The 27,916-nt window shown below is 33.7% G+C and overlaps 1 protein-coding gene across 1 annotated transcript; it reads right to left on the bottom strand.

Moving 5' to 3' along the window:
- Positions 1 to 3,269: 3,269 nt before the first annotated feature.
- LOC727052 (mucin-17-like) lies at positions 3,270 to 27,904 on the bottom strand. Its single transcript, XM_026443683.1, has 7 exons — positions 27,890 to 27,904; positions 27,263 to 27,711; positions 5,887 to 27,031; positions 5,330 to 5,829; positions 4,449 to 5,224; positions 4,077 to 4,331; positions 3,270 to 3,745 (listed from the first exon to the last, which is right to left on the bottom strand). The coding sequence occupies exons 1-7, from the start codon at positions 27,902 to 27,904 to the stop codon at positions 3,432 to 3,434; spliced, it is 23,454 nt and encodes a 7,817-aa protein (XP_026299468.1). The 3' UTR covers positions 3,270 to 3,431.
- Between the last annotated feature and the right edge of the window lie 12 nt (positions 27,905 to 27,916).

The following is a 27,916-nucleotide window of genomic DNA, read 5'->3' as shown; positions in this document are numbered from 1 at the left end:
TTTTATACTTGAATGAAAATTAAAAACCAACATCTGCAGACATTGATAATCTTTCTATATATTTTTATTTCTGTTTATTTTCTTTTTGCGATATAACATATGTCGATTTTCAAGATGGTAATAAGTATATATTAACATTTATCGCGAATAAATAATTTATGTATTTTATTGAGAGGACATATTTGTACAACGTATTAAACTTTTGATCTGGCATATTCAAATTATACTTCTTTTCTTATTTTTTATAAATATTTTGGTAATTAACGCTCTTTATCTTTTTATAATAAAATACTGAATCGTGTGTAATAAATGTTTGTTCTTTTAGAATTTGAAATTAATTTTGAAATATTGAAATATTTTTTTGTTGTAATAAAATGCTGCGTAAAAGAATTGCACAAATTATACTGTTTGTTGATATGTTAATTAGATTGTATTTTGAATTAATTTACTTTATTTTATTCTTAATTATTATTCGACTTATCGTTTCAATATTTCGATAACAAAAATAAAGAAGTTTTATTTTAACTATTTTAACGTTTCTTAGAACAATATGATAATCAATAAAAAAATGGATAGATATAAAAATTATTTTTGTATAAATTATTTATATTTTAAGAAATTAATATAATTTATATAAATATTATTATTTATTTATTATTTATTTATATTCAAATATTTGTCTGATAAAATGTATTATATTAAAATCAATTTAATAGATTAATATTAATATAATATAATAAATGAAAAATGATAAAGAAAGGATAATAATGAAAAATATTAAAATAGATAATTAATGTTTCTTTAAATTTAAATTCTTTAAATAATTATCATTTCTTTCTACAAAACAAAAATTACAAAAAACTTAGTATATAAATATATTTATATACTTTTAATAATAAATTTTTTATTTTTTTTTAAGGATTGTAAATTTATTACCTAAATTATAATATTATATTAACTACTCACGATTAAGAAAAATTTATTTTAAATATAACTTGCTTGTATTATTTATTATTATTATATTATCATTATGATAAAGTCGATTTTTTATTAAAATTTTATTGCTCTGTAAAAAATAAAATAACAAAAATTATCTTTCTTTAGTGTAATTAATATTTAAAAAATAATATGAAAATATATATTTATAAAATATTAAGAAATAAATGAATTAAATTGAATAGTGATAATATTTCATAATTTTTAATAGAAAAAGAAAATTAAAAATGATAGAAATTCAATTGAAAACATGCAATTCGTATGAGTTCTTTTAAACATAACAAAAATATTATAATTAAAATATAAAAACAGATAAATTAATCGTGAAAAATAAGATTAATATAATACATAAACATATTTCTGAAAAATCAAAAAATTCCAACATTCTTGGTTTCATATTTATCTCTTGTTTTTCATTATTCTTCGATAAAATATTGATCAAAGTTTAACAGATGCTATGATATGTTGGTGTATTTTTCAACCATAATATATATTCAGTTGTTGGAAATAACTAAAACATAATAATCGAAACAAAACACATATGTTTAAAAAAAATTATTTTAATTTTCTATTACTATACTATATAGTATTTTAATGAAATATTAATTTCAAATATTAATTTTATATTATTTCTATAGACAAATTTAAAAAAAAAATTCACTCAGAATGATCAACAACAAAAAAATATTCGATAATTATATTTTCTAATTATTTTTATATCGTTTTACTCGTTAAAATTCTTTATCTTTTGCACAGATAATATAAATATAAAATTTTAAGCTGCTGACGTTTTATTATGCGAATTAAATGTAAAGGGTTAATGAAGTACTATTTTCCTCTACACAATAAAATACCCACATACAAGTTTCTACTAGTATTAAATGCATAAAGTTTAAATCGTTAAAATCATATATCTACTTTTTGCTCACATTTTCTATTGTTTATAAAGTATCTGACGTTGAAATTATTTCGAAAATACGATAATATTATTCAATAAATTCAATTTAATATTATATGTATTATTATAATTATTTTATTATGATATTTTTGTGCAAAATAATTTTTAAAAAATCATAATTATAGTTTTTTGAAAATTTCTAGTAAATTTTATCTAATATTATACAAGACATGTGTAAAGTGAATAAAATAATAAAATTTATGAATAAAAAATATTTGCACTTTTATATCTTTTTAAAAGTATTTTATGAAACATAATTTTAAATATCTTACAATATTTGTTACATTCATAAGCCATTTATATTTATATTTATATTTTCAAAATTTCCCGTTTCATTTAAAATTGTTCTCTAAAATATGAAAAAAGATTTTTAGAAGAATATGATAGAATAAAAGAGAATTAGTATAAAAAAGTCACTTTTAATTAAAATATTGTCTAATTACATTGATATTCAAAAATTCGAACGATTTTGTAATTACAAACTAATTCCCATTTTTCGGCACTCAAATTATTAAGAATTAATTTTCAAAAGCAATTTATATTCTACTATATTGTTCCAAGTATCAATTTTGTAATTAAACTATTGGATGATCTGCTCTATTTAGTTTAGAAAACGTTGTTATTCGAAAATGATGAAATGATAAAGATAATTTATAATATTTTCATTGAAAAATAATAATAGAATATAAAATTAATATAATTATTTTTATCATTCTTTCATTGTATTAATATTATATTTTATTATTTATTAATTTTATTATTATATTTATTATTACATTTATTATTATATTTATTATTATATTTATTATTATATTTATTATTATATTTATTATTATTAACTGAATTATTATACTAAAATTTATACTAAAATTATTATACTTACGTACTATCGTACGTAAAGTATTAAATATTTATATCGTCCTAATATAATCCTAATATATTCGTAATGCAAAAAATATACATAATTTCTTATCCATACTAAATAAATAAATAAATAAATAATTGTTAAAAAAGAATATATGTTAATGAACCTAAAAGCAATCTGGTGTTTATGGATATTAAAATAAATAATATTCAGAAATCATTATAAATTTCTAATTAAAATAGCCGCAAGCAGCATTTAATTTTTCATGAAATTAATCTCTGAGATTATACAGCAGCAATAACATTTCAAGCAGTATAATCAACAAATTGAAACGACTGTCGGTTTAAAATGAAATTTCTAAATCGAATTTATTAATGTATCCTTTTACATACATATATATATATACATATGTACAAACTTTACAATATTTTGATATTACTGTGTCTAATTTTACTGTTATTTCACTGATTTACGTTTCTTCTGTTTCTGATAAATCTTACGTGTATTTTATCGAAAAAAAAATTAGTTTAAAAGAAAGGAAACTGCTTCATCTTTCTATAACAATAGAGCTACTTTCCTAACGAAACTTATATATTCTTTTTTCATTTGCATTTATCTATATCTGGCATATTCCTTATTTGCCTTTGGAATATTTTTCTTCAAGAATGATTCAAAATCATTTTCCTTGTCGTAATCTCTCTCAGAATTTTCACATCTTTTCTTATCTTTAGTAAGAACAACATAGTAACAAGTTGTTTTTTCCGGCCGTTTGCCGACCCTTTTGAAATCCTCTTCGTCTTCATCCTCTGGCTTGCGTGGCTTCTCTTCTGGATACTCTAACGTCCAGGTCCTAGTGCCACCCACATGGTAATTGGTTAAAGGCTCTGTTGGCCATTCTGGTCCAGGTGGTTGTCTGGTTTTTTCTTCTATAGAAAATTAAATAATTTTTTTTAATCTGACTTTGTTTTGTTTTTATATTTTTATCGATATAATTAATTTTTTGCATATTTAATATTTAATGATATTATCATGATAATTAAATAATTAAATGAGAATAGAAGAATATGATCAAAAATTCTTCTTCTTTGATCAAAGATTAATCAATTTTTTAAAATAATTTTAGATAGTTTAAAATTTATCTATGTAATGATTGAAATATAAATATAATAATGTAATTAATTCTATTATTAACATTAACAATATTATATGTTATTGTAATATTTTAAAAATGAAAATTAAATATATTTAATATTCTACCTTCAGTTGTTTCTTCTTCTTCTTCGTGAATTTTCTTGGGTGGTTTTTCTTCTTCTGGTGGATACATCGTTGGTGTTTCAATTACTTCTTCCTCTGGTGGATACATCATTGGTGTTTCAATTACTTCTTCCTCTGGTGCCGTAGTTTCTTCTATTTCTTCATCCTCTTTATCCTCAGGTTCATAATCTTCTTTATATTCTTCTTCTTTTTCTTCTTCTTCTTTATATTCTTTTTCTTCTTCTTCTTCTTCTTTATCTTCTTCTTCTTCTTTATATTCTTCTTCTCCTTCTTCTTCTTCTTTATATTCTTCTTCTCCTTCTTCTTCTTCTTCTTTATATTCATCATTTCCTTCGTTTTCATATTCATTATTACCTTGATTTTCCCATGGTTCTGTAACTTCCTCTTGCCTCAGATTTCTTTCAACTTGATTCTCATAAATTCCATCATAAATTCTATCATTCCATTCATTTTGTTTCACTATTATCTCGTCATCATTTTCTACTTCTTTATCTTCAATAATTTGCAACATCGATCGAACTTTATACCTGTTATTATCAATTTTCCAATTCATTTTTTCCGTAGATTTGGTTCTCGATGCTTCAGTGATCGTTAAACTTCTTGTCAACTGAAAATTACAATTTGCATATTTACAAAAGGGTTCGTCAATTAATAAATGATTCGTCGTCATTTTATAATCGGTAACATTATACAATTGATAATTAGGACAAACAACATTTTTCTCGTTAATGTTTCGCTTAAATCGATTCCGTTCGATCGATCTTTTATTTTCATTCTCGTTTTCCTCGATCTCCGTCAGCGGTGTCACATAATCCATTGTAAACGGACCTTCTATCCACTCGTGCTCTTTAAGACGCAACGCAAAAAGTTTTGTTTTTTCTTCTTCGTCTTCGCTTGGTGTTTGAGTCGTCTTCATCTTATCGTCGGTAATTTTGTATAATGGATAATCAGGACAAACAGTTTTTTCTTCGTCTATATCTGGTGTAAATTGTTCGCGTTCTATCGTTTCTTCACGATCAACTTCTTCGATTTCTGTCTGCAGTGTCATATAATTCGTTGTAAATTGACCTTCGGTCCATTCATGTTCCTTGAGATGCAATACAACAATTTTCGTGTTTCCATCTTTGTCCCTACTTCGAACGTATCGTATTAGTCTCGTCGTCTTCTTATAATTATTGGTAAAATTGTATAATTGATAATTGGGATAAACAATATTTTCCTCGCCGATATCTCGCTTAATTCGATTCTGCTCGATCGATTTTTTATTTTCATTATTGTACTCCTCGGTCTCCGTCTGCGATGTCATATAATTCGTTGCAAATGGACCTTCTGTCCACTCGTGTTCTTCAAGATGCAACGTGACAATTTTCGTTTTCCCCTCTTCTTCCTTACTTAGAGCATATGGTACGCAAACTCGTTCGGTCACCATGCCTTTACCCACAACTTTTGATCTTAAAACAGTTACACACTTCTTCGTTGTTACAAATCTTTTCGGCGTCAATCTTTTTATTGTTTCTTCGGTTATTGTTTCTTCGGTTACTGTTTCTTTAGTCATTGTTTCTTCGGTCATTGTTTCTTTCTCTATTTCTTCCTCAGTGACAATAGTAGTGTCTTTTTTAGGTGCAATAGTTGGTTCTCGAATATCGATCGTCGTTCTTTCCGTAGGTGGAAGTGGCGAAAAAGGTGGCGTTGTACGTAAACAACAATCTCGTATTGTTTCTGTTGGTTCAGAAGTCTTAGGGGGCCATGATATTTCTTCTCCTTTTTTTAACGTTTCTTCCATTTCTCTTACTAATTTTTCAAAATCTTCCTGATCTTTCTTGAATCTCTTCTCTCTTTCAAATAATCTCCTCTCTAGTTCCTTTATCCATTTTTCTCTCTCCCAAAATTCTACCTCTAACATTCTAAGTCTTTTCTCAAATGCATCGGTCGTCAAGAAAGGAGAAAGAGTTATCATTTTTATTTTGGGTCTTGTCGTCTCGGTATCTATCACATGCTCACCGATGGTTGTTTGTGTTATTTCATGTAAAGCTTCTATTGCTTTAGTGGCAACATAAGCCTTCATCATCTTTTGTCTTTGTAATAAATTACTTATTATTTTCGCTTTATGGTTCTGCCATTCTTCTTCTTCTTTATCTAACTCTATCTCTTCTCTTTCAATATCTTTCATCTTCTTATCCATTTCCTTCAGTTTTCTTTCCAATTGTTCCATCAATTCAAGATTGCGGGTATGCTTTTGACTCTCATCTGTGATGGGTGTAAATTTGACTGTCGTTGGTACGGGAGTGATTTTTTCTGGAGTAATCATAGTCGGAGTAGTTAACATTAAAGTTGGTGTAATTAATGTTGTCGGAGTAATTAACGTTATAGTCGGAGTAGTTAACGTTATAGTGGGAGTAGTTAACGTTATAGTCGAAGTAGTTAACGTTATAGTGGGAGTAGTTAACGTTATAGTCGGAGTAGTCAACGTTATAGTCGGAGTAGTCAACGTTATAGTCGGAGTAATTGACGTTATAGTCGGAGTAGTCAACGTTATAGTTGAAGTAGTCAACGTTATATTCGGAGTAGTTGACGTTATAGTCGGAGTAGTTAACGTTATAGTCGGAGTAGTTAACGTTATAGTCGGAGTAGTTGACGTTATAGTCGGGATAGTTAACGTTATAGTCGGTGTAGTCAATGTTATAGTCGAAGTAGTCAACGTTATAGTCGGAGTAGTTGACGTTATAGTCGGAGTAGTTGACGTTATAGTTGGAGTAGTCGACGTTATAGTCGGGGTAGTTAACGTTATAGTTGGAGTAGTCAATGTTATAGTCGAAGTAGTTAACGTTATAGTCGGAGTAGTTGACGTTATAGTCGGAGTAGTTAACGTTATAGTCGGAGTAGTTAATGTTATAATCGGAGTAATTAACGTTATAGTTGGAGTAGTTAATGTTATAATCGGAGTAGTTAACGTTATAGTCGAAGTAGTTAATGTTATAGTCGGAGTTATAATTAAAGGAGTAATTATAATCGGTTTTGTGGTAGGTGGAGATATAAAAGGAGTAAAAATTATATCAGTAATATTATCTTCATATTCGAAAGGCAAAGATTCCGTAGTGAATTCCAAAGTAGGTGCTAAAGTATATGTAAATGTTGTAAATAATGGTGGAGTAGAAACGATTTCAGGAATCGGTATGAAAGGAGTAGTTATGTTAACATCTACTTTAGGTATTGTTACTTCTACTTTAATAACTTCTTTCGTAGTTGTCTCGATTGGTGGTGTCGGTGTCGTGATTGTAGATTCAGTAGTAGTTTCTATAATAACAACAGGATATTTCGTTGTAGTCTCTGTTGTTTCATTTGTCACAATAGGTGTAGTAGTTTCTATCGTAACAACTGGATATTTTGTTGTAGTTTTTGTTGTTTCAGTTGTCACAATAAGTGGAGTAGTTTCTATAGTAACAACAGGATATTTCTTTGTAGTCTCTGTTGTTTCATTTGTCACAATAGGTGTAGTAGTTTCTATCGCAACAATTGGATATTTCGTTGTAGTCTCTGTTGTTTCATTTGTCACAATAGGTGTAGTAGTTTCTATCGCAACAATTGGATATTTCGTTGTAGTCTCTGTTGTTTCATTTGTCACAATAGGTGTAGTAGTTTCTATCGTAACAACTGGATATTTTATTGTAGTCTTTGTTGTTTCAGTTGTCACAATAAGTGGAGTAGTTTCTATAGTAACAACAGGATATTTCGTTGTAGTCTCTGTTGTTTCATTTGTCACAATAGGTGTAGTAGTTTCTATCGCAACAACTGGATATTTTGTTGTAGTCTCTGTTGTTTCATTTGTCACAATAGGTGGAGTAGTTTCTATCTTAACAATTGGATATTTCGTTGTAGTCTCTCTTGTTTCATTTGTCACAATAGGTGTAGTAGTTTCTATCGTAACAACTGGATATTTTGTTGTAGTTTTTGTTGTTTCAGTTGTCACAATAAGTGGAGTAGTTTCTATAGTAACAACAGGATATTTCTTTGTAGTCTCTGTTGTTTCATTTGTCACAATAGGTGTAGTAGTTTCTATCGCAACAACTGGATATTTTGTTGTAGTCTTTGTTGTTTCAATTGTCACAATAGGTGGAGTAGTTTCTATCTTAACAATTGGATATTTCGTTGTAGTCTCTGTTGTTTCATTTGTCACAATAGGTGTAGTAGTTTCTATCGTAACAACTGGATATTTTATTGTAGTCTTTGTTGTTTCAGTTGTCATAATAAGTGGAGTAGTTTCTATAGTAACAACAGGATATTTTGTTGTAGTCTTTGTTGTTTCAATTGTCACAATAGGTGGAGTAGTTTCTATCTTAACAATTGGATATTTCGTTGTAGTCTCTGTTGTTTCATTTGTCACAATAGGTGTAGTAGTTTCTATCGTAACAACTGGATATTTTGTTGTAGTCTTTGTTGTTTCAGTTGTCACAATAGGTGGAGTAGTTTCTATCGTAACAATTGGATATTTTGTTGTAGTCTCTGTTGTTTCAATTGTCACAATAGGTGAAGTAGTTTTTATCGTAACAACTGGATATTTTGTTGTAGTCTCTATTGTTTCTTCTACGTATTCTTCCCAAGCTGGACTAAGTGTTTCTTCTTCTTCATATTCTTCATATTCCTCATACTCTGTTTCCATTACTTCAGTTATGGTTTCTGGAGTGACAGTTGTAGTAACTGTTTCGATTACAGGATAGGGAGTGGTAATTTCCCAAGGCATTATCGTTGACGTAGTAATTATAACAGGATATTCTACAGTAGTAACTATTAATTCAATAGTGGTTTCTATGGTTTCAGTAGTAATATACGGAGTTATGGTAGTCACATTTATAAGTTCGATGATTGGTGTGGTAATTTCTACTAAAATAGAAGAAGTTGTTTCAATTGTTATGGGAACTGTTGGATATTCAATTGTAGTCTTTGGCGTTTCTATAGGTGTTGGAGTTTCTACAGTTATATTCGTAACTTCAATAATATGTAATGTAGTTGTTTCAGTCGTCACAATAAATGGAGTAGTTTCTATTGTAATAATTGGATATTTTGTTGTAGTCTCTATTCTTTCTGTCGTAATAAATGGAGTTTCTGTGGTTATATTCGTAACTTCAATAATATGTAATGTAGTTTCTGTTGTTTCATTTATCACAATAGGTGGAATAGTTTCTGTCGTAATAATTGGATACTTCATTGTAGTCTCCGTTGTTTCTGTCGTGATAAATGGAGTTTCTATGGTTATATTTGTAACTTCAATAATATGGAATGTAGTTTCAGTAATAATAATTTCTGTCGTTTCGGTAGTTACATTTATAACTTCAATAATAGGTGTAGTAATTTCCATAATGACAAAAAAAGTTGTTTCAGTAATTTCTGTTGTAATTATAGACTCAGTAGTAGTCTCTGTGGTTTCAGTAGTAATCAATGGCCGTTCAGTAGTCACATTTATAATTTCAATAGGAGATGTAGTAATTTCCATGATGACGGAAAAAGTTGTTTCGGTTGTCACATTAAATAGAGTAGTTTCTGTCGTAATAATTGGATATTTCGTTGTTGTCTCCGTTGTTTCTGTCGTGATAAATGGAGTTTCAATAGTTATATTTGTAACTTCAATAACATGAAACGTAGTTTCCGTTGTTTCAATTGTTACAATTACAAATTCAGTGGTTTCTATAGTTTCAGTAGTAACAGTTTCTGTCGTTTCGGTAGTTATATTTATAACTTCAATAGGAGGTGTGGTAATTTCTATGATGACAGAAAAAGTTGTTTCGGTTGTCACATTAAATGGAGTAATTTCTGTCATAATAATTGGATACTTCGTTGTTGTCTCCGTTGTTTCTATTGTGATAAATGGAGTAATTTCAGTCGTAATAATTGGATACTTCGTTGTTGTCTCCGTTGTTTCTGTCGTGATAAATGGAGTTTCAATGGTTATATTTGTAACTTCAATAACATGGAATGTAGTTTCCATTGTTTCAGTTGTTACAATTACAGATTCAGTTGTGGTCTCTATAGTTTCAGTAGTAATACTTTCTGTCGTTTCGGTAGTTACATTTATAACTTCAATAATAGGTGTAGTAATTTCCATGATGACGGAAAAAGTTGTTTCGGTTGTCACATTAAATAGAGTAGTTTCTGTCGTAATAATTGGATACTTTGTTGTTGTCTCTGTTGTTTCTGTCGTGATAAATGGAGTTTCTATAGTTATATTCGTAACTTCAATAATATGGAATGTAGTTTCAGTAGTAACAGTTTTTGTTGTTTCAGTTACATTTATAATTTCAATAATAGGTGTAGTAATTTCCATGATGACAGAAAAAGTTGTTTCAGTAATTTCTGTTGTTATAATCGCAGACTCAGTAATGGTCTCTATGGTTTCAACAGTAATCAATGGCCATTCGGTAGTCACATTTATAACTTCAATAGGAGGAGTGCTAAGTTCCATTATGACAGAAAAAGTTGTTTTGGTTGTCACAATAAATGGAATAGTTTCGGTTGTAATAACTGGATACGTTGTAATCTCAAGTGTTTCTGTGGTGACAATTGGCGTTTCCGTTGTTACATTCACAATTTCGATAATGTGGAAAGTAGTTTCCGTTATTTCAGTTATGATAATTGGTATTGATTCAGTTGTTATAACTGGAGAAATAATAAATGGTGTAGTTTCATTTGTAGTTTCTATAGTAATAAAAACTGTTTCCGTAGTTATATTTATAATTTCTATTATTGGTGTAGTTATTAAAGTAGTCGTAATGGGAGGTGTTTCAATGATTGTAGTTGTTATAGGAATTGTAACTATCATGGTTTCCGTTGTTAAAGTAGTAATAAAAAGTGTTTCGGTAGTTGTGTTTATAATTTCTATCATCGGTGTTGTTATTGTAGGTGTAGTAATAAGAACTTCCGTTATTATAGTAGTTATTGGAATAGTAATAGTTGTGAAAAGTGTAGTCTCCGTTGTTAAAGTAGTAATAAAAGGAGTTTCTGTCGTTGTGTTTATAATTTCTATTATTGGTGTAGTTACTGTAGGTGTAGTAGTAGGAATTTCTGTTGTTTCAGTGGTTTCCGTTGTTTCAGTGGTAATAGTGGTTACAGGAATAGTAATAATTGTGAAAATTGTAGTCACAGTTGTGGTTTCTATTGTTAAAGTAATAATAAAAGGAGTTTCTGTCGTTGTGTTTATAATTTCTATTATTGGTGTAGTTACTGTAGGTGTAGTAGTAGGAATTTCCGTTGTTTCAGTGGTTTCCGTTGTTTCAGTTGTTATATTCGTTATTGGAGTGGTAATAGTTGTGAAAATTGTAGTCTCCGTTGTAGTTTCTGTTGTTAAAGTAGTAATAAAAGGAGTTTCCGTCGTTGTGTTTATAATTTCTATTATTGGCGTAGTTACTGTAGGTGTAGTAGTAGGAATTTCCGTTGTTTCAGTGGTTTCCGTTGTTTCAATGGTAATAGTGGTTACAGGAGTAGTAATAGTTGTAAAAATTGTAGTTTCAGTTGTGGTTTCTATTGTTAAAGTAATAATAAAAGGTGTTTCCGTCGTGGTGTTTATAATTTCTATTATTGGTGTAGTTATTGTAGGTGTAGTAGTAGGAATTTCCGTTGTTTCAGTGGTTTCCGTTGTTTCCGTTGTCATAGTCGTTATTGGAGTAGTAATAGTTGTGAAAATTGTAGTCTCAGTTGTGGTTTCTGTTGTTAATGTAGTAATAAAAAGTGTTTCCGTCGTTGTGTTTATAACTTCTATTATTGGCGTAGTTACTGTAGGTGTAGTAGTAGGAATTTCCGTTGTTTCAGTGGTTTCCGTTGTTTCCGTTGTTATATTCGTTATTGGAGTGGTAATAGTTGTGAAGATTGTAGTCTCAATTGTGGTTTCTGTTGTTAATGTAGTAATAAAAGGTGTTTCCGTCGTTGTGTTTATAATTTCTATTATTGGCGTAGTTACTGTAGGTGTAGTAGTAGGAATTTTCGTTGTTTCAGTGATTTCCGTTGTTTCCGTTGTTATAGTCGTTATTGGAGTGGTAAGAGTTGTGAAAATTGTAGTCTCAATTGTGGTTTCTGTTGTTAATGTAGTAATAAAAGGTGTTTCCGTCGTTGTGTTTATAATTTCTATTATTGGCGTAGTTACTGCAGGTGTAGTAGTAGGAATTTCCGTTGTTTCAGTGGTTTCCGTTGTTTCCGTTGTTATAGTCGTTATTGGAGTAGTAATAGTTGTGAAAATTATAGTCTCAGTTGTGGTTTCTGTTGTTAATGTAGTAATAAAAGGTGTTTCCGTCGTTGTGTTTATAATTTCTATTATTGGCGTAGTTACTGTAGGTGTAGTAGTAGGAATTTTCGTTGTTTCAGTGATTTCCGTTGTTTCCGTTGTTATAGTCGTTATTGGAGTGGTAAGAGTTGTGAAAATTGTAGTCTCAATTGTGGTTTCTGTTGTTAATGTAGTAATAAAAGGTGTTTCCGTCGTTGTGTTTATAATTTCTATTATTGGCGTAGTTACTGCAGGTGTAGTAGTAGGAATTTCCGTTGTTTCAGTGGTTTCCGTTGTTTCCGTTGTTATAGTCGTTATTGGAGTAGTAATAGTTGTGAAAATTGTAGTCTCAGTTGTGGTTTCTGTTGTTAATGTAGTAGTAAAAGGTGTTTCCGTCGTTGTGTTTATAATTTCTATTATTGGCGTAGTTACTGTAGGTGTAGTAGTAGGAATTTTCGTTGTTTCAGTGGTTTCCGTTGTTTCCGTTGTTATATTCGTTATTGGAGTGATAATAGTTGTGAAGATTGTAGTCTCAATTGTGGTTTCTGTTGTTAATGTAGTAATAAAAGGTGTTTCCGTCGTTGTGTTTATAATTTCTATTATTGGCGTAGTTACTGTAGGTGTAGTAGTAGGAATTTTCGTTGTTTCAGTGGTTTCCGTTGTTTCAATGGTAATAGTGGTTACAGGAGTAGTAATAGTTGTAAAAATTGTAGTCTCAATTGTGGTTTCTGTTGTTAATGTAGTAATAAAAGGTGTTTCCGTCGTTGTGTTTATAATTTCTATAATTGGCGTAGTTACTATAGGTGTAGTAGTAGGAATTTCTGTTGTTTCAGTGATTTCCGTTGTTTCCGTTGTTATAGTCGTTATAGGAGTGGTAATAGTTGTGAAAATTGTAGTCTCAGTTGTGGATTCTGTTGTTAACGTAGTAATAAAAGGTGTTTCCGTCGTTGTGTTTATAACTTCTATTATTGGCGTAGTTACTGTAGGTGTAGTAGGAATTTCCGTTGTTTCAGTGGTTTCCGTTGTTTCCGTTGTTATAGTCGTTATTGGAGTGGTAATAGTTGTGAAAATTGTAGTCTCAGTTGAGGTTTCTGTTGTTAATGTAGTAATAAAAGGTGTTTCCGTCGTTGTGTTTATGATTTCTATTATTGGCGTAGTTACTGTAGGTGTAGTAGTAGGAATTTCCGTTGTTTCAGTGATTTCCGTTGTTTTCGTTGTTATAGTCGTTATTGGAGTGGTAATAGTTGTGAAGATTGTAGTCTCAATTGTGGTTTCTGTTGTTAATGTAGTAATAAAAGGTGTTTCCGTCGTTGTGTTTATAATTTCTATTATTGGCGTAGTTACTGTAGGTGTAGTAGTAGGAATTTCCGTTGTTTCCGTTGTTATAGTCGTTATAGGAGTGGTAATAGTTGTGAAAATTGTAGTCTCAGTTGTGGATTCTGTTGTTAACGTAATAATAAAAGGTGTTTCCGTCGTTGTGTTTATAATTTCTATTATTGGCGTAGTTACTGTAGGTGTAGTAGTAGGAATTTCCGTTGTTTCCGTTGTTATAGTCGTTATTGGAGTGGTAATAGTTGTCAAAATTGTAGTCTCTGTTGTGGTTTCTGTTGTTAACGTAGTAATGAAAGGAGTTTCCGTCGTTGTGTTTATAACTTCTATTATTGGCGTAGTTACTGTAGGTGTAGTAGTAGGAATTTCCGTTGTTTCAGTGGTTTCCGTTGTTTCAATAGTTTCCGTTGTTTCAGTAGTTTCCGTTGTTTCTGTGGTTTCCGTTGTTTCCGTTGTTATAGTCGTTATAGGAGTGGTAATAGTTGTGAAAATTGTAGTCTCAATTGTGGTTTCTGTTGTTAACGTAGTAGTAAAAGGAGTTTCTGTCGTTGTGTTTATAATTTCTATTATTGGTGTAGTTACTGTAGGTGTAATAGTAGGAATTTCCGTTGTTTCAGTGGTTTCCGTTGTTTCAGTTGTTATATTCGTTATTGGAGTGGTAATAGTTGTGAAAATTGTAGTCTCTGTTGTGGTTTCTGTTGTTAACGTAGTAATGAAAGGAGTTTCCGTCGTTGTGTTTATAACTTCTATTATTGGCGTAGTTACTGTAGGTGTAGTAGTAGGAATTTCCGTTGTTTCAGTGGTTTCCGTTGTTTCAATAGTTTCCGTTGTTTCAGTAGTTTCCGTTGTTTCTGTGGTTTCCGTTGTTTCCGTTGTTATAGTCGTTATTGGAGTGGTAATAGTTGTGAAAATTGTAGTCTCAATTGTGGTTTCTGTTGTTAACGTAGTAGTAAAAGGTGTTTCCGTCGTTGTGTTTATAATTTCTATTATTGGCGTAGTTACTGTAGGTGTAGTAGTAGAAATTTCCGTTGTTTCAGTGGTTTCTGTTGTTTCAGTCGTTTCCGTTGTTTCAGTGATAATAGTTATAGGAGTAGTAATAGTTGTTAAAATTGTAGTCTCAGTTGTGGTTTCTGTTGTTAACGTAGTAATAAAAGGTGTTTCCGTCGTTGTGTTTATAATTACTATTGGCGTAGTTACTGTAGGTGTAGTAGTAGGAATTTCCATTGTTTCAGTGGTTTCCGTTGTTTCCGTTGTTATAGTCGTTATTTGAGTGGTAATAGTTGTGAAAATTGTAGTCTCAGTCGTTGTTTCGGTTGTTAGTGTAGTTACGAAAGGTGTTTCCGTAGTCGTGTTTATAACTTCTATTATTGGTGTAGTTACTGTAATTTTGATAATGGGAGTTGTTTCAGTCGTTTCTGTTGTTTCCGTTGTTACAGTAGTTTCAGGAGTAGTCACTTCTGTTGTTGTAACAGTTTCAGTTGTCGTTTCTTTTGTTAAAGTAGTAACGAAAGGTGTTTTCGTAGTCGTGTTTATAACTTCTATTGTTGGTGTAGTTACTGTAATCTTGATAATGGGAGTTGTTTCAGTCGTTTCTGTTGTTTCCGTTGTTACAGTAGTTTCAGGAGTAGTCACTTCTGTTGTCGTAACAGTTTCAGTTGTCGTTTCTGTTGTTAAAGTAGTAACGAAAGGTGTTTCCGTAGTCGTGTTTATAACTTCTATTGTTGGTGTAGTTACTGTAATCTTGATAATGGGAGTTGTTTCAGTCGTTTCTGTTGTTTCCGTTGTTACAGTAGTTTCAGAAGTAGTCACTTCTGTTGTCGTAACAGTTTCAGTTGTCGTTTCTGTTGTTAATGTAGTAACGAACGGTGTTTCTGTAGTTGTATTTGTAATCTCCATTGTTGGTGTAGTTACTGTAGTGGGTGTAATAGGAATTGTTTCCGTTGTTAGAGTAGTAAATGGAGTGGTCACGGTCGTGATAATTGTAGTCTCAGTCGTTGTTTCGGTTGTTAGTGTAGTTACGAAAGGTGTTTCCGTAGTCGTGTTTATAACTTCTATTATTGGTATAATTACTGTAATCTTGATAATGGGAGTTGTTTCAGTCGTTTCTGTTGTTTCCGTTGTTACAGTAGTTTCAGGAGTAGTCGCTTCTGTTGTTGTAACAGTTTCAGTTGTCGTTTCTGTTGTTAAAGTAGTAACGAAAGGTGTTTCCGTAGTCGTGTTTATAACTTCTATTGTTGGTGTAGTTACTACAATCTTGATAATGGGAGTCGTTTCTGTTGTTTCCGTTGTTACAGTAGTTTCAGGAGTAGTCACTTCTGTTGTTGTAACAGTTTCAGTTGTCGTTTCTGTTGTTAAAGTAGTAACGAAAGGTGTTTCCGTAGTTGTGTTTATAACTTCTATTGTTGGTGTAGTTACTATAATCTTGATAATGGGAGTTGTTTCAGTCGTTTCTGTTGTTTCCGTTGTTACAGTAGTTTCAGGAGTAGTCACTTCTGTTGTCGTAACAGTTTCAGTTGTCGTTTCTGTTGTTAATGTAGTAACGAATGGTGTTTCTGTAGTTGTAGTTGTAATCTCCATTGTTGGTGTAGTTACTGTAGTGGGTGTAATAGGAATTGTTTCCGTTGTTACAGTAGTAAATGGTATGGTCACCGTCGTGATAATTGTAGTCTCAGTCGTTATTTCTGTTGTTAGTGTAGTTACGAAAGGTGTTTCCGTAGTCGTGTTTATAACTTCTATTGTTGGTGTAGTTACTGTAATCTTGATAATGGGAGTTGTTTCAGTCTTTTCTGTTGTTTCCGTTGTTACAGTAGTTTCAGGAGTAGTCACTTCTGTTGTAACAGTTTCAATTGTCGTTTCTGTTGTTAGTGTAGTTATGAAAGGTGTTTCCGTAGTCGTGTTTATAACTTCTATTGTTGGTGTACTTACTGTAATCTTGATAATAGGAGTTGTTTCAATCTTTTCTGTTGTTTCCGTTGTTACAGTAGTTTCAGGAGTAGTTACTTCTGTTGTTGTAACAGTTTCAGTTGTCGTTTCTGTTGTTAATGTAGTAACGAACGGTGTTTCTGTAGTTGTAGTTGTAACCTCCATTGTTGGTGTAGTTACTGTAGTGGGTGTAATAGGAGCTGTTTCCGTTGTTACAGTGGTAAATGGAGTAGTCACTGTCGTGATAATTGTAGTCTCAGTCGTTGTTTCTGTTGTTAAAGTAGTAACGAAAGGTGTTTCCGTAGTCGTGTTTATAACTTCTATTGTTGGTGTAGTTACTATAATCTTGATAATGGGAGTTGTTTCCGTTGTTACAGTAGTTTCAGGAGTAGTCACTTCTGTTGTAACAGTTTCAATTGTCGTTTCTGTTGTCAGTGTAGTTACGAAAGGTGTTTCCGTCGTTGTGTTTATAATTTCTATTTTTGGTGTAGTTACTATGATCTTGATAATAGGAGTTGTTTCAGTCTTTTCTGTTGTTTCCGTTGTTACAGTAGTTTCAGGAGTAGTTACTTCTGTTGTTGTAACAGTTTCAGTTGTCGTTTCTGTTGTTAATGTAGTAACGAACGGTGTTTCTGTAGTTGTAGTTGTAACCTCCATTGTTGGTGTAGTTACTGTAGTGGGTGTAATAGGAGTTGTTTCCGTTGTTACAGTGGTAAATGGAGTAGTCACTGTCGTGATAATTGTAGTCTCAGTCGTTGTTTCTGTTGTTAAAGTAGTAACGAAAGGTGTTTCCGTAGTCGTGTTTACAACTTCTATTGTTGGTGTAGTTACTATAATCTTGATAATGGGAGTTGTTTCAGTCGTTTCTGTTGTTTCCGTTGTAACAGTAGTTTCAGGAGTAGTCACTTCTGTTGTTGTAACAGTTTCAATTGTCGTTTCTGTTGTTAGTGTAGTTACGAAAGGTCTTTCCGTAGTCGTGTTTATAACTTCTATTGTTGGTGTAGTTACTATAATCTTGATAATGGGAGTTGTTTCAGTCTTTTCTGTTGTTTCCGTTGTTACAGTAGTTTCAGGAGTAGTCACTTCTGTTGTTGTAACAGTTTCAGTTGTCGTTTCTGTTGTTAAAGTAGTAACGAAAGGTGTTTCCGTAGTTGTGTTTATAACTTCTATTGTTGGTGTAGTTACTATAATCTTGATAATGGGAGTTGTTTCAGTCGTTTCTGTTGTTTCCGTTGTTACAGTAGTTTCAGGAGTAGTCACTTCTGTTGTCGTAACAGTTTCAGTTGTCGTTTCTGTTGTTAATGTAGTAACGGATGGTGTTTCTGTAGTTGTAGTTGTAACCTCCATTGTTGGTGTAATTACTGTAGTGGGTGTAATAGGAGTTGTTTCCGTTGTTACAGTGGTAAATGGAGTGGTCACCGTTGTGATAATTGTAGTCTCAGTCGTAGTTTCTGTTGTTAACGTAGTAACGAAAGTTATTTCCGTAGTCGTGTTTACAACTTCTATTATTGGTGTAGTTACTATAATCTTAATAATGGGTGTTGTTTCAATCTTTTCAGTTGTTTCCGTTGTTACAGTTGTTTCAGGAGTAGTTACTTCTGTTGTTGTAACAGTTTCAGTTGTCGTTTTTGTTGTTAATGTAGTAACGAACGGTGTTTCTGTAGTTGTAGTTGTAACCTCTATTGTTGGTGTAGTTATTATTATCGTGGTAATGTGGGTTGTTTCAGTTGTTTCTGTTGTTTCCGTTGTTACAGTTATAGGAGTAATCACTGTTGTCGTAACAGTTTCAGTCGTAGTTTCTGTTGTTAATGTAGTAATGAAGGGTGTTTCCGTAGTCGTGTTTATAACTTCTATTCTTGGTGTAGGTAATGTAGTGGTAAATGGTAACGTTTCCGTTATAATTGTCTCAATCGTTGTTGGTGGAAGTATAGGTATTATTTCAGTAGTGAATGGTAAAGTTACTTTTGTTGTAATTTCTGGCACAGTTGTTGTGGTACTAGTCGTTGGTGTAGTTGTTGCTTCTGGTGATATTGTCGTAGTTTCAGTAGTTGCAGTAGTTTCTTCAGTGGTAGTAGGAACTTCAGTAGGTGGACTTTCCGTTGTAGTTTCTGTCACAGATGTCGTTGTAATAATCATTGATGTAGTTGTTGTTTCTGGCAATATTGTCGTTGTTGCAATCGTTTCTTCAGTTGTGGTAGGAACAACAGGAGTAGTGGGAGGCACAGTTGGACTTTCTGTAGTAATTGTTGTTTCTGGCAATGTTATTGTGGTTGAAGTCGTTTCTTCAGTTGTAGTAGGAACTTCAGTTGTAGTGGATGGCGGAGTTGTACTTTCCGTTGTAGTTTCTGGTATAAGTGTTGTGGTAATAGTCGTTGGTGTAGTTGTTGTTTTTGGCGAAGTTGTCGTAGTTATGGTTGTTTCTTCAATCGTAGTAGGGGTCACCGTTGTTGTAGTGGGTGGCACAGTTGGACGTTCCGTTGTAGTTTCTGGAAAAGGTGTTGTGGTAATAGTTAGTGTAGTTGCGGTTTCTAGCGACGTTGTTGTGGTTACAATAGTTTCTTCAGTTGTGGTAGGAAATACGGTAGTCATAGTGGTTGGCACAGTTAGACTTTCCGTTGTAGTTTCCGGCATAGGTGTTGTCGTAATAGTTGTTGGTGTGGTTGCAGTTTCAGGCGATGTTGTCGTTGTTACAGTTGTTTCTTCAGTTGTAGTAGGAGTAATCTCAGTTGTGGTAAGTGGTAGAGTTGGAGTTTCGGTTGTAGTTTCTGGCGACGTTGTCGTACTTACAGTTGTTTCTTCAGTTGTAGTAGGAGTAAGCTCCGTTGTAGTGGGTGGTAGAGTTGGACTTTCTGTTGTAGTTTCTGGAATAGGTGTTATGATAATAGTTGTTGGCGTAGTTGTAGTTTCTGGCGACGTTGTCGTAGTAATAATTGTTTCTTCAGTTGTAGTAGGAGTAATCACAGTTGTAGTGGGTGGTAGAGGTGGACTTTCCGTTGTAGTTTCTGGTATAGGTGTTGTGGTAATAGTTGTTGGTGTAGTTGTAACAATAGTAGTTGTTTCTGGCGATGTTGTCGTCATTATAGTTGTTTCTTCAGTTGTGGTAGGAACTACAGTTGTTGTTGTGGTTGGCGAAGTTGAAGTTTCTGTTGTAGTTTCTGGCGATGTTATCGTAATTGTAGTTGTTTCTTCAGTTGTAGTAGGAGTAATCACAGTTGTAGTGGGAGATAGAGTTGGACTTTCCGTTGTAGTTTCTGGCACAGGTGTGGCGGTAGTGGTTGTTGGTGTAGTTGTAATTTCTAGCGACGTGGTCGTAATTATAGTTGTTTCTTCAGTTGTAGTAGGAGTAATCACAGTCATAGTGGGTGGTAGAGTTGGACTTTCTGTTGTTGTATCTGGCACAAGTGTTGTGGTAATAGTTGTTGGTGTGATAGTAGTAATAGTCATTGGTGTAGTTGTCGTTTCTGGCGATGTTGTCGTTGTTACAGTCGTTTCTTCAGGTGTGGTGGGAATTACAGTAGTTGTAGTTGTTGGTGGAGTTGTACTTTCCGTTGTAGTTTCTGGCACAAGTGTTGTGGTAATAGTTGTTGATGTTATAGTTGTAGTAATAACTGTTGTTTCAGGTGATGTTGTCGTCGTTACAATTGTTTCTTCAGTTGTGGTAGGAACTACAGTACTTGTAGTTATTGGAGTTGTACTTTCTGTTGTAGTTTTTGGGATAAGAGTTGTAGTAGTTGATGTAGTTGTAGTTTCTGGAGACACTGTCGTAGTTACAGTTGTTTCTTCAGTTGTAGTAGGAATTACAGTCGTTGTAGTGATTAGCGGAGTTGGACTTTCCGTTGTAGTTTCTGTTGTGGTAATTGTTGTTAGTGTAGTTGTGGTTACTGCGGATGTTGTCGTGGTTACAGTCGCTTCTACAATTGTGGTAGGAACTACAGTCGTTATAGTGGTTGGTGTAGTTGGACTTTCAGTTGTAGTTTCAGGCGATATTGTCGTGGTTACTGTTGTTTCTTCAGCTGTGGTAGGAGTTACAGTAGTTGTAGTTGTTGGTGGAGTAGTACTTTCCGTTGTAGTTTCTGGCACAAGTGTTGTGCTAATAGTTGTTGGTGTTATAGTTGTAGTAATAGTTGTTATTTCAGGCGATGTTGTCGTTGTTATAGTTGTTTCTTCAGTTGTGGTAGGAACTACAGTAGTTGTAGTAGTTGGTGGAATTGGACTTGCTGTTGTAGTTTCTGGTATTGATGTAGTGGTAATAGTTGTAGTAATAGTTGTTATTTCAGGCGATGTTGTCGTTGTTATAGTTGTTTCTTCAATTGTGGTAGGAACTACAGTAGTTGTAGTTGTTGGTGGAATTGTGCTTTCCGTTGTAGTCTCCGGCACAAGTGTTGTGGTAATAGTTGTTCGTGTAATAGTTGTAGTAATAGTTATTATTTCAGGCGATATTGTCGTCGTTACAGTTGTTTCTTCAGTTGTGGTAGGAACTACAGTAGTTGTAGTAGTTGGTGGAATTGGACTTGGTGTTGTAGTTTCAGGCACAGGTGTTGTAGTAATTGTCGTTGTTGTAGTTGTTTCTGGAGACGTTGTCGTGATAATAGTCGTTTCTACAATTGTGGTAGGAACTATAGTAGTTGTGGTTGTTGGTGGAGTTGTACTTTCCGTTGTAGTTTCTGGCACAAGTGTTGTGGTAATAGTTGTGGGTGTTATAGTTGTAGTAATAGTTGTTATTTCGGGCGATGTTGTCATTGTTATAGTTGTTTCTTCAGTTGTGGTACGAATTACAGTTGTAGTGATTGGTGAAGTTGGACTTTCTGTTGTAATTTCTTGTACAGATGTTGTGGTAATAGTCGTTGTCGTAGTTGTTTCTGGCGACGTAGTCGTGGTTACAGTTGTTTCCTCTATTGTAGTAGGAATAACAGTAGTTGTAGTAGTGGGCGGAGTTGTGCTTTCCGTTGTAGTCTCCGGCAGAAGTGTTGTGGTAATAGTTGTTGGTGTAATAGTTGTAGTAATAGTTGTTATTTCAGGCGATATTGTCGTGGTTATAGTTGTTTCTTCAGTTGTAGTAGGAACTACAGTAGTTGTAGTAGGTGGTGGAGTTGGACTTTCTGTTGTAGTTTCTGGTATAGATGTTGTGGTAATGGTCGTTGTTGTAGTTGTTTCTGGCGACGTGGTCGTGGTTATAGTTGTTTCTTCAATTGTGGTAGGAATAATAGTAGTTGTAGTAGTGGGCGGAGTTGTGCTTTCCGTTGTAGTCTCTGGCACAAGTGTTGTGGTAATAGTTGTTGGTGTAATAGTTGTAGTAGTAGTTGTTATTTCAGGCGATGTTGTCGTCGTTATAGTTGTTTCTTCAGTTGTGGTAGGAACTACAGTAGTTGTAGTAGTTGGTGGAATTGGACTTGCTATTGTAATTTCTGGTATAGATGTTGTGGTAATAGTCATTGTTGTAGTTGTTTCTGGCGACGTAGTCGTGGTTACAGTTGTTTCTTCTATTGTAGTAGGAACTACAGTAGTTGTAGTGGTAGGCGGAGTTGTGCTTTCCGTTGTTGTCTCCGGCACAAATGTTGTGGTAATAGTTGTTGGTGTAATAGTTGTAGTAATAGTTGTTATTTCAGGCGATATTGTCGTCGTTATAATTGTTTCTTCAGTTGTGGTAAGAACTACAGTAGTTGTAGTAGTTGGTGGAAGTGGACTTGCTGTTGTAGTTTCAGGCACAGGTGTTGTAGTAGTTGTCGTTGTTGTAGTTGTTTGTGGCGACGTTGTCGTGATAACAGTCGTTTCTGCGATTGCAGTAGGAATTACAGTAGTTGTAGTTGTTGGTGGTGTTGTACTTTCTGTTGTTGTTTCTGGCACAAGTGCTGTAGTAATAGTTGTTGGTGTAATAGTTGTAGTAGTAGTTGTTATTTCAGGCGATGCTGTTGTCGTTATAGTTGTTTCTTCAGTTGTGGTAGGAACTACAGTAGTTGTAGTAGTTGGTGAAGTTGGACTTTCTGTTGTAGTTTTTGGTATAGATGTTGTAGTAATGGTCGTTGTTATAGTTGTTTCTGGCGACGTAGTCGTGGTTACAGTTGTTTCCTCTATTGTAGTAGGAATAACAGTAGTTGTAGTAGTGGGCGGAGTTGTGCTTTCCGTTGTAGTCTCCGGCAGAAGTGTTGTGGTAATAGTTGTTGGTGTAATAGTTGTAGTAGTAGTTGTTATTTCAGGCGATGTTGTCGTCGTTATAGTTGTTTCTTCAGTTGTGGTAGGAATTACAGTAGTTGTAGTAGTTGGTGGAATTGGACTTGCTCTTGTAGTTTCAGGCACAGGTATTGTAGTAGTTGTCGTTGTTGTAGTTGTTTCTGCCGACGTTATGATAGTCACAGTTGTTTTTTCAGTTGTAGTAGGAACTGTAGTTGTTGTAGTGGTTGGCGGAGTTGTAGTTTCCGTTGTAGTTTCTGGCATAGGTGTTGTTGTAGTAGTTCTTGGTGACGTTGTGGTTTCTGGCGACGTTGTTGTGGTTATAGTTGTTTCTTCAGTTGTAGTAGGAACTACAGTAGTTGTAGTGGTTGGTGGAATTGGACTTGCCGTTGTAGTTTCAGGTACAGATGTTGTAGTAGTTATCGTAGTTGTGGTTGTTTCTGGCGACACTACTATTGTAGTTATAGTTACAGTCGTTTCTTCAATTGTGGTAGGAACTACAGTAGTTGTAGTAGTTGGCGGAGTTGTAGTTTCCGTTGTAGTCTCCGGCACAAGTGTTGTGGTAATAGTTGTTGGTGTAATAGTTGTAGTCATAGTTGTTATTTCAGGCGATATTGTCGTCGTTATAGTTGTTTCTTCAGTTGTAGTAGGAAGTACAGTAGTTGTAATGGTCGGTGGAATTGGACTTGCTGTTGTAGTTTCAGGGGTAATTGTAGTAGTTGTCGTTGTTGTAGTTGTTTCTAGTGACGTTGTGATAGTCACAGTTGTTTTTTCAGTTGTAGTAGGAACTGTAGTTGTTGTAGTGGTTGGCGGAGTTGTAGTTTCCGTTGTAGTTTCTGGCATAGGTGTTGTTGTAGTAGTTCTTGGTGACGTTGTGGTTTCTGGCGACGTTGTTGTGGTTATAGTTGTTTCTTCAGTTGTAGTAGGAACGACAGTAGTTGTAGTAGTTGGTGGAGTTGGACTTTTTGTTGTTTCTGGCACAGATGTTGTGGTAATGGTTGTTATTGTAGTTGTGGTTTCTGGCGACGTTGTTGTGGTTATAAGTGTTTCTTGAGTTGTAGTAGGAGCTATAGTTGTTGTAGTGGGTGGTGGAGTTGTAGTTTCCGTTGTCGTTGTTGGTTCAGATGTTGTAGTAATAATTTTCTCTGTGGTTGTAATAATAGTCGTTGATGTAGTTGTTGTTTCTGGCGATGTTGTCGTCGTTACAGTTGTTTCTTCAGTTGTAGTTGGAATTTTAGTAGTTGTAGTGGGTGGTGGAGTTGGACTCTCTGTTGTAGTTTCTGTCAGAGATGTTGTGATAATTGTCGTTGTTGTAGTTGTTTCTGGCGACGTTGTCGTGGTTATAGTTGTTTCTTCAGTTGTAATAGGAATTATAGTTGTTGTAGTGGTTGGTGAAGTTGTGCTTTCCGTTGTAGTTTCTGGCACAGATGTCGTGGTGATAGTTGTTGGTGTAGTTGTTGTTTCTGGCGACGTTGTTGTGGTTATAGTTGTTTCTTCAGTTGTAGTAGGAACTACAGTAGTTGTAGTGCTTGGTGGAATTGGACTTGCCGTTGTAGTTTCAGGTACAGATGTTGTAGTAGTTATCGTTGTTGTAGTTGTTTCTGGCGACGTAGTCGTGGTTACAGTAGTTTCTTCAATTGTAGTCGGAACTACAGTAGTTGTTGTGATAGGCGGAGTTGTACTTTCCGTTGTTGTTTCTGGTAGAAGTGTTGTGGTAATAGTTGTTGGTGTAGTTGTAGTAATTGTTGTTGTTTCAGGCGATGTTGTCGTTGTTATTGTCGTTGTAGTTGTTTCTTCAGTTGTGGTAGGAATTATAGTTGTAGTGATTGGCGGAGTTGGACTTTCTGTTGTAGTTTCTGTCAGAGATGTTGTGGTAATTGTCGTTGTTGTAGTTGTTTCTGGCGACGTTGTCGTGGTTATGGTTGTTTCTTCAGTTGTAGTAGGAATTATAGTTGTTATAGTGGTTGGTGAAGTTGTGCTTTCCGTTGTAGTTTCTGGCACAGATGTCGTGGTGATAGTTGTTGGTGTAGTTGTTGTTTCTGGCGACGTTGTTGTGGTTATAGTTGTTTCTTCAGTTGTAGTAGGAACTACAGTAGTTGTAGTGGTTGGTGGAATTGGACTTGCCGTTGTAGTTTCAGGTACAGATGTTGTAGTAGTTATCGTTGTTGTAGTTGTTTCTGGCGACGTAGTCGTGGTTACAGTAGTTTCTTCAATTGTAGTCGGAACTACAGTAGTTGTTGTGATAGGCGGAGTTGTACTTTCCGTTGTTGTTTCTGGTAGAAGTGTTGTGGTAATAGTTGTTGGTGTAGTTGTAGTAATTGTTGTTGTTTCAGGCGATGTTGTCGTTGTTATTGTCGTTGTAGTTGTTTCTTCAGTTGTGGTAGGAATTATAGTTGTAGTGGGTGGTGGAGTTGGACTCTCTGTTGTAGTTTCTGTCAGAGATGTTGTGGTAATTGTCGTTGTTGTAGTTGTTTCTGGCGACGTTGTCGTGGTTATGGTTGTTTCTTCAGTTGTAGTAGGAATTATAGTTGTTGTAGTGGTTGGTGAAGTTGTGCTTTCCGTTGTAGTTTCTGGCACAGATGTCGTGGTGATAGTTGTTGGTGTAGTTGTTGTTTCTGGCGACGTTGTTGTGGTTATAGTTGTTTCTTCAGTTGTAGTAGGAACTACAGTAGTTGTAGTGGTTGGTGGAATTGGACTTGCCGTTGTAGTTTCAGGTACAGATGTTGTAGTAGTTATCGTTGTTGTAGTTGTTTCTGGCGACGTAGTCGTGGTTACAGTAGTTTCTTCAATTGTAGTCGGAACTACAGTAGTTGTTGTGATAGGCGGAGTTGTACTTTCCGTTGTTGTTTCTGGTAGAAGTGTTGTGGTAATAGTTGTTGGTGTAGTTGTAGTAATTGTTGTTGTTTCAGGCGATGTTGTCGTTGTTATTGTCGTTGTAGTTGTTTCTTCAGTTGTGGTAGGAATTATAGTTGTAGTGATTGGCGGAGTTGGACTCTCTGTTGTAGTTTCTGTCAGAGATGTTGTGGTAATTGTCGTTGTTGTAGTTGTTTCTGGCGACGTTGTCGTGGTTATGGTTGTTTCTTCAGTTGTAGTAGGAATTATAGTTGTTGTAGTGGTTGGTGAAGTTGTGCTTTCCGTTGTAGTTTCTGGCACAGATGTCGTGGTGATAGTTGTTGGTGTAGTTGTTGTTTCTGGCGACGTTGTTGTGGTTATAGTTGTTTCTTCAGTTGTAGTAGGAACTACAGTAGTTGTAGTGGTTGGTGGAATTGGACTTGCCGTTGTAGTTTCAGGTACAGATGTTGTAGTAGTTATCGTTGTTGTAGTTGTTTCTGGCGACGTAGTCGTGGTTACAGTAGTTTCTTCAATTGTAGTCGGAACTACAGTAGTTGTTGTGATAGGCGGAGTTGTACTTTCCGTTGTTGTTTCTGGTAGAAGTGTTGTGGTAATAGTTGTTGGTGTAGTTGTAGTAATTGTTGTTGTTTCAGGCGATGTTGTCGTTGTTATTGTCGTTGTAGTTGTTTCTTCAGTTGTGGTAGGAACTACAGTTGTAGTGATTGGCGGAGTTGGACTTTTTATTGTAGTTTCTGGTGTTGTCGGAATAGTTGTTGTTTCTGGCGATGTTGTCGTTTCTTCAGTTGTTTCTTGAGTTGTAGTAGGAGCCACTGTAGTTGTAATTATTGTTGTGGTTTCTGTTGTAGTTTCTGGCGTTGTAATAGTTGTTGTTTCCGTTATTGTGGTAAGTTCAATTGTGGTTGTAGTGTATATCGTAATCGTTGTAGTTTCGATTGTAGATTCCGTCTCAGTCCAGAATGGTATTGGTATTTTTATATGCATTCTTTCTGGTATACGAAAATAATATTCTTCTTCAGTTGGTGTTTCAGGTAATATAGTTGTTATCGTTGTTTTTTCCGTTGTAGTAGATTCTGTTGTCGTTGTTGTTATAATTAATGTAGTTGTTGTGGATTCGATTGTAGTTTCTGTCTCAGTCCAGAATGGTATTGGTATTTTTATATCCATTGTTTCTGGTGTACGGAATCTGTACGTTTCTACAGTTGTGGTAGGTGTTGCAATATCTATTTGTTCATCTTGCCAACTCAATGTTGTCTTTAATATATCTATTTCATTTTGATGTTCAGTATTATATGTTAACTGTGATTCAATATATGGTTCTGTTACTATTTTTATTACTTCTTGGTATGCAGTAAGTTCTTTCTTAAAATAATCTGGTGTTATTTCATCTATATCTCTTTTGATTCTAGTATTTCTTTTTCTCCTTTTTTTTACAAATCCAGTTGTTTTTTTTGGAATTAAACTTAATTTTAATATGTGATGCAGAGCTAATGTTTGACTTGTGAATGAGGAGGTAGTTTCATTGGCATTTTGTATTTGTGATGCTTCCACCAATTTTGGCAATAAAAATGTTTTATTCCATTGGTTTTCCAATTTAACTTTTTTATCAATTGAAAAACTTTGATTCATCTTTTTTCTCTTGGTACGAAAGAACATGTTTTCTGATTTAGTTGATTTTTTCAATTTCTCATGAGCGTGCCTTAAATGCGATTCATAATTAACTGTAATTGATTTCAGATTTCTGACTAATCGATGATGCGGCTTGCTATAAGTACTTATAGATGAAAAATCGGCGCAAAAGCGTGGATGAATATAATCTGTGAAAGGATAAGGATAACTGACTTCATGATTCCTCATAGGAACAGACTTCGATTTGTACCGTGCCTCTTCGATATTTACTAAACCTAAATCTTTTTTAGATGTCCGATTGAAATTTTCTTCCACTGTATTACTGTTATTCTTTAATATTGTTTTTCTCCGCCATTGTTTAAGGATCGCCGACAAATCAGTGCATTCGGCTTCATATATGTCTCCGTGCTTGTTATTTGTTAAAATAATTTCTTGCAATACTTTCACTGTTTCCGTAGTATAAAAATTAACATTCTATAATACACAACATTACTTAATGATAGTAACAATTCAGTCATGATTAACATTAATCGCAATTGCCAATTGGTTATGATCTTTGACATTAATAGTTGTCCACGTTACCAAAAATGGTTTACTATTAAATATTTATGGCAATGCTTTTTTGGATTTTTCGACACAGAAGTGTACTTACAGAAATATTATCCATTTTAGTGCTATT

This window comes from Apis mellifera, linkage group LG11, assembly GCF_003254395.2.
Source record: "Apis mellifera strain DH4 linkage group LG11, Amel_HAv3.1, whole genome shotgun sequence".
NCBI lineage: Eukaryota > Metazoa > Arthropoda > Insecta > Hymenoptera > Apidae > Apis > Apis mellifera.
This window is presented reverse-complemented; position numbering and strand designations above follow the sequence as displayed.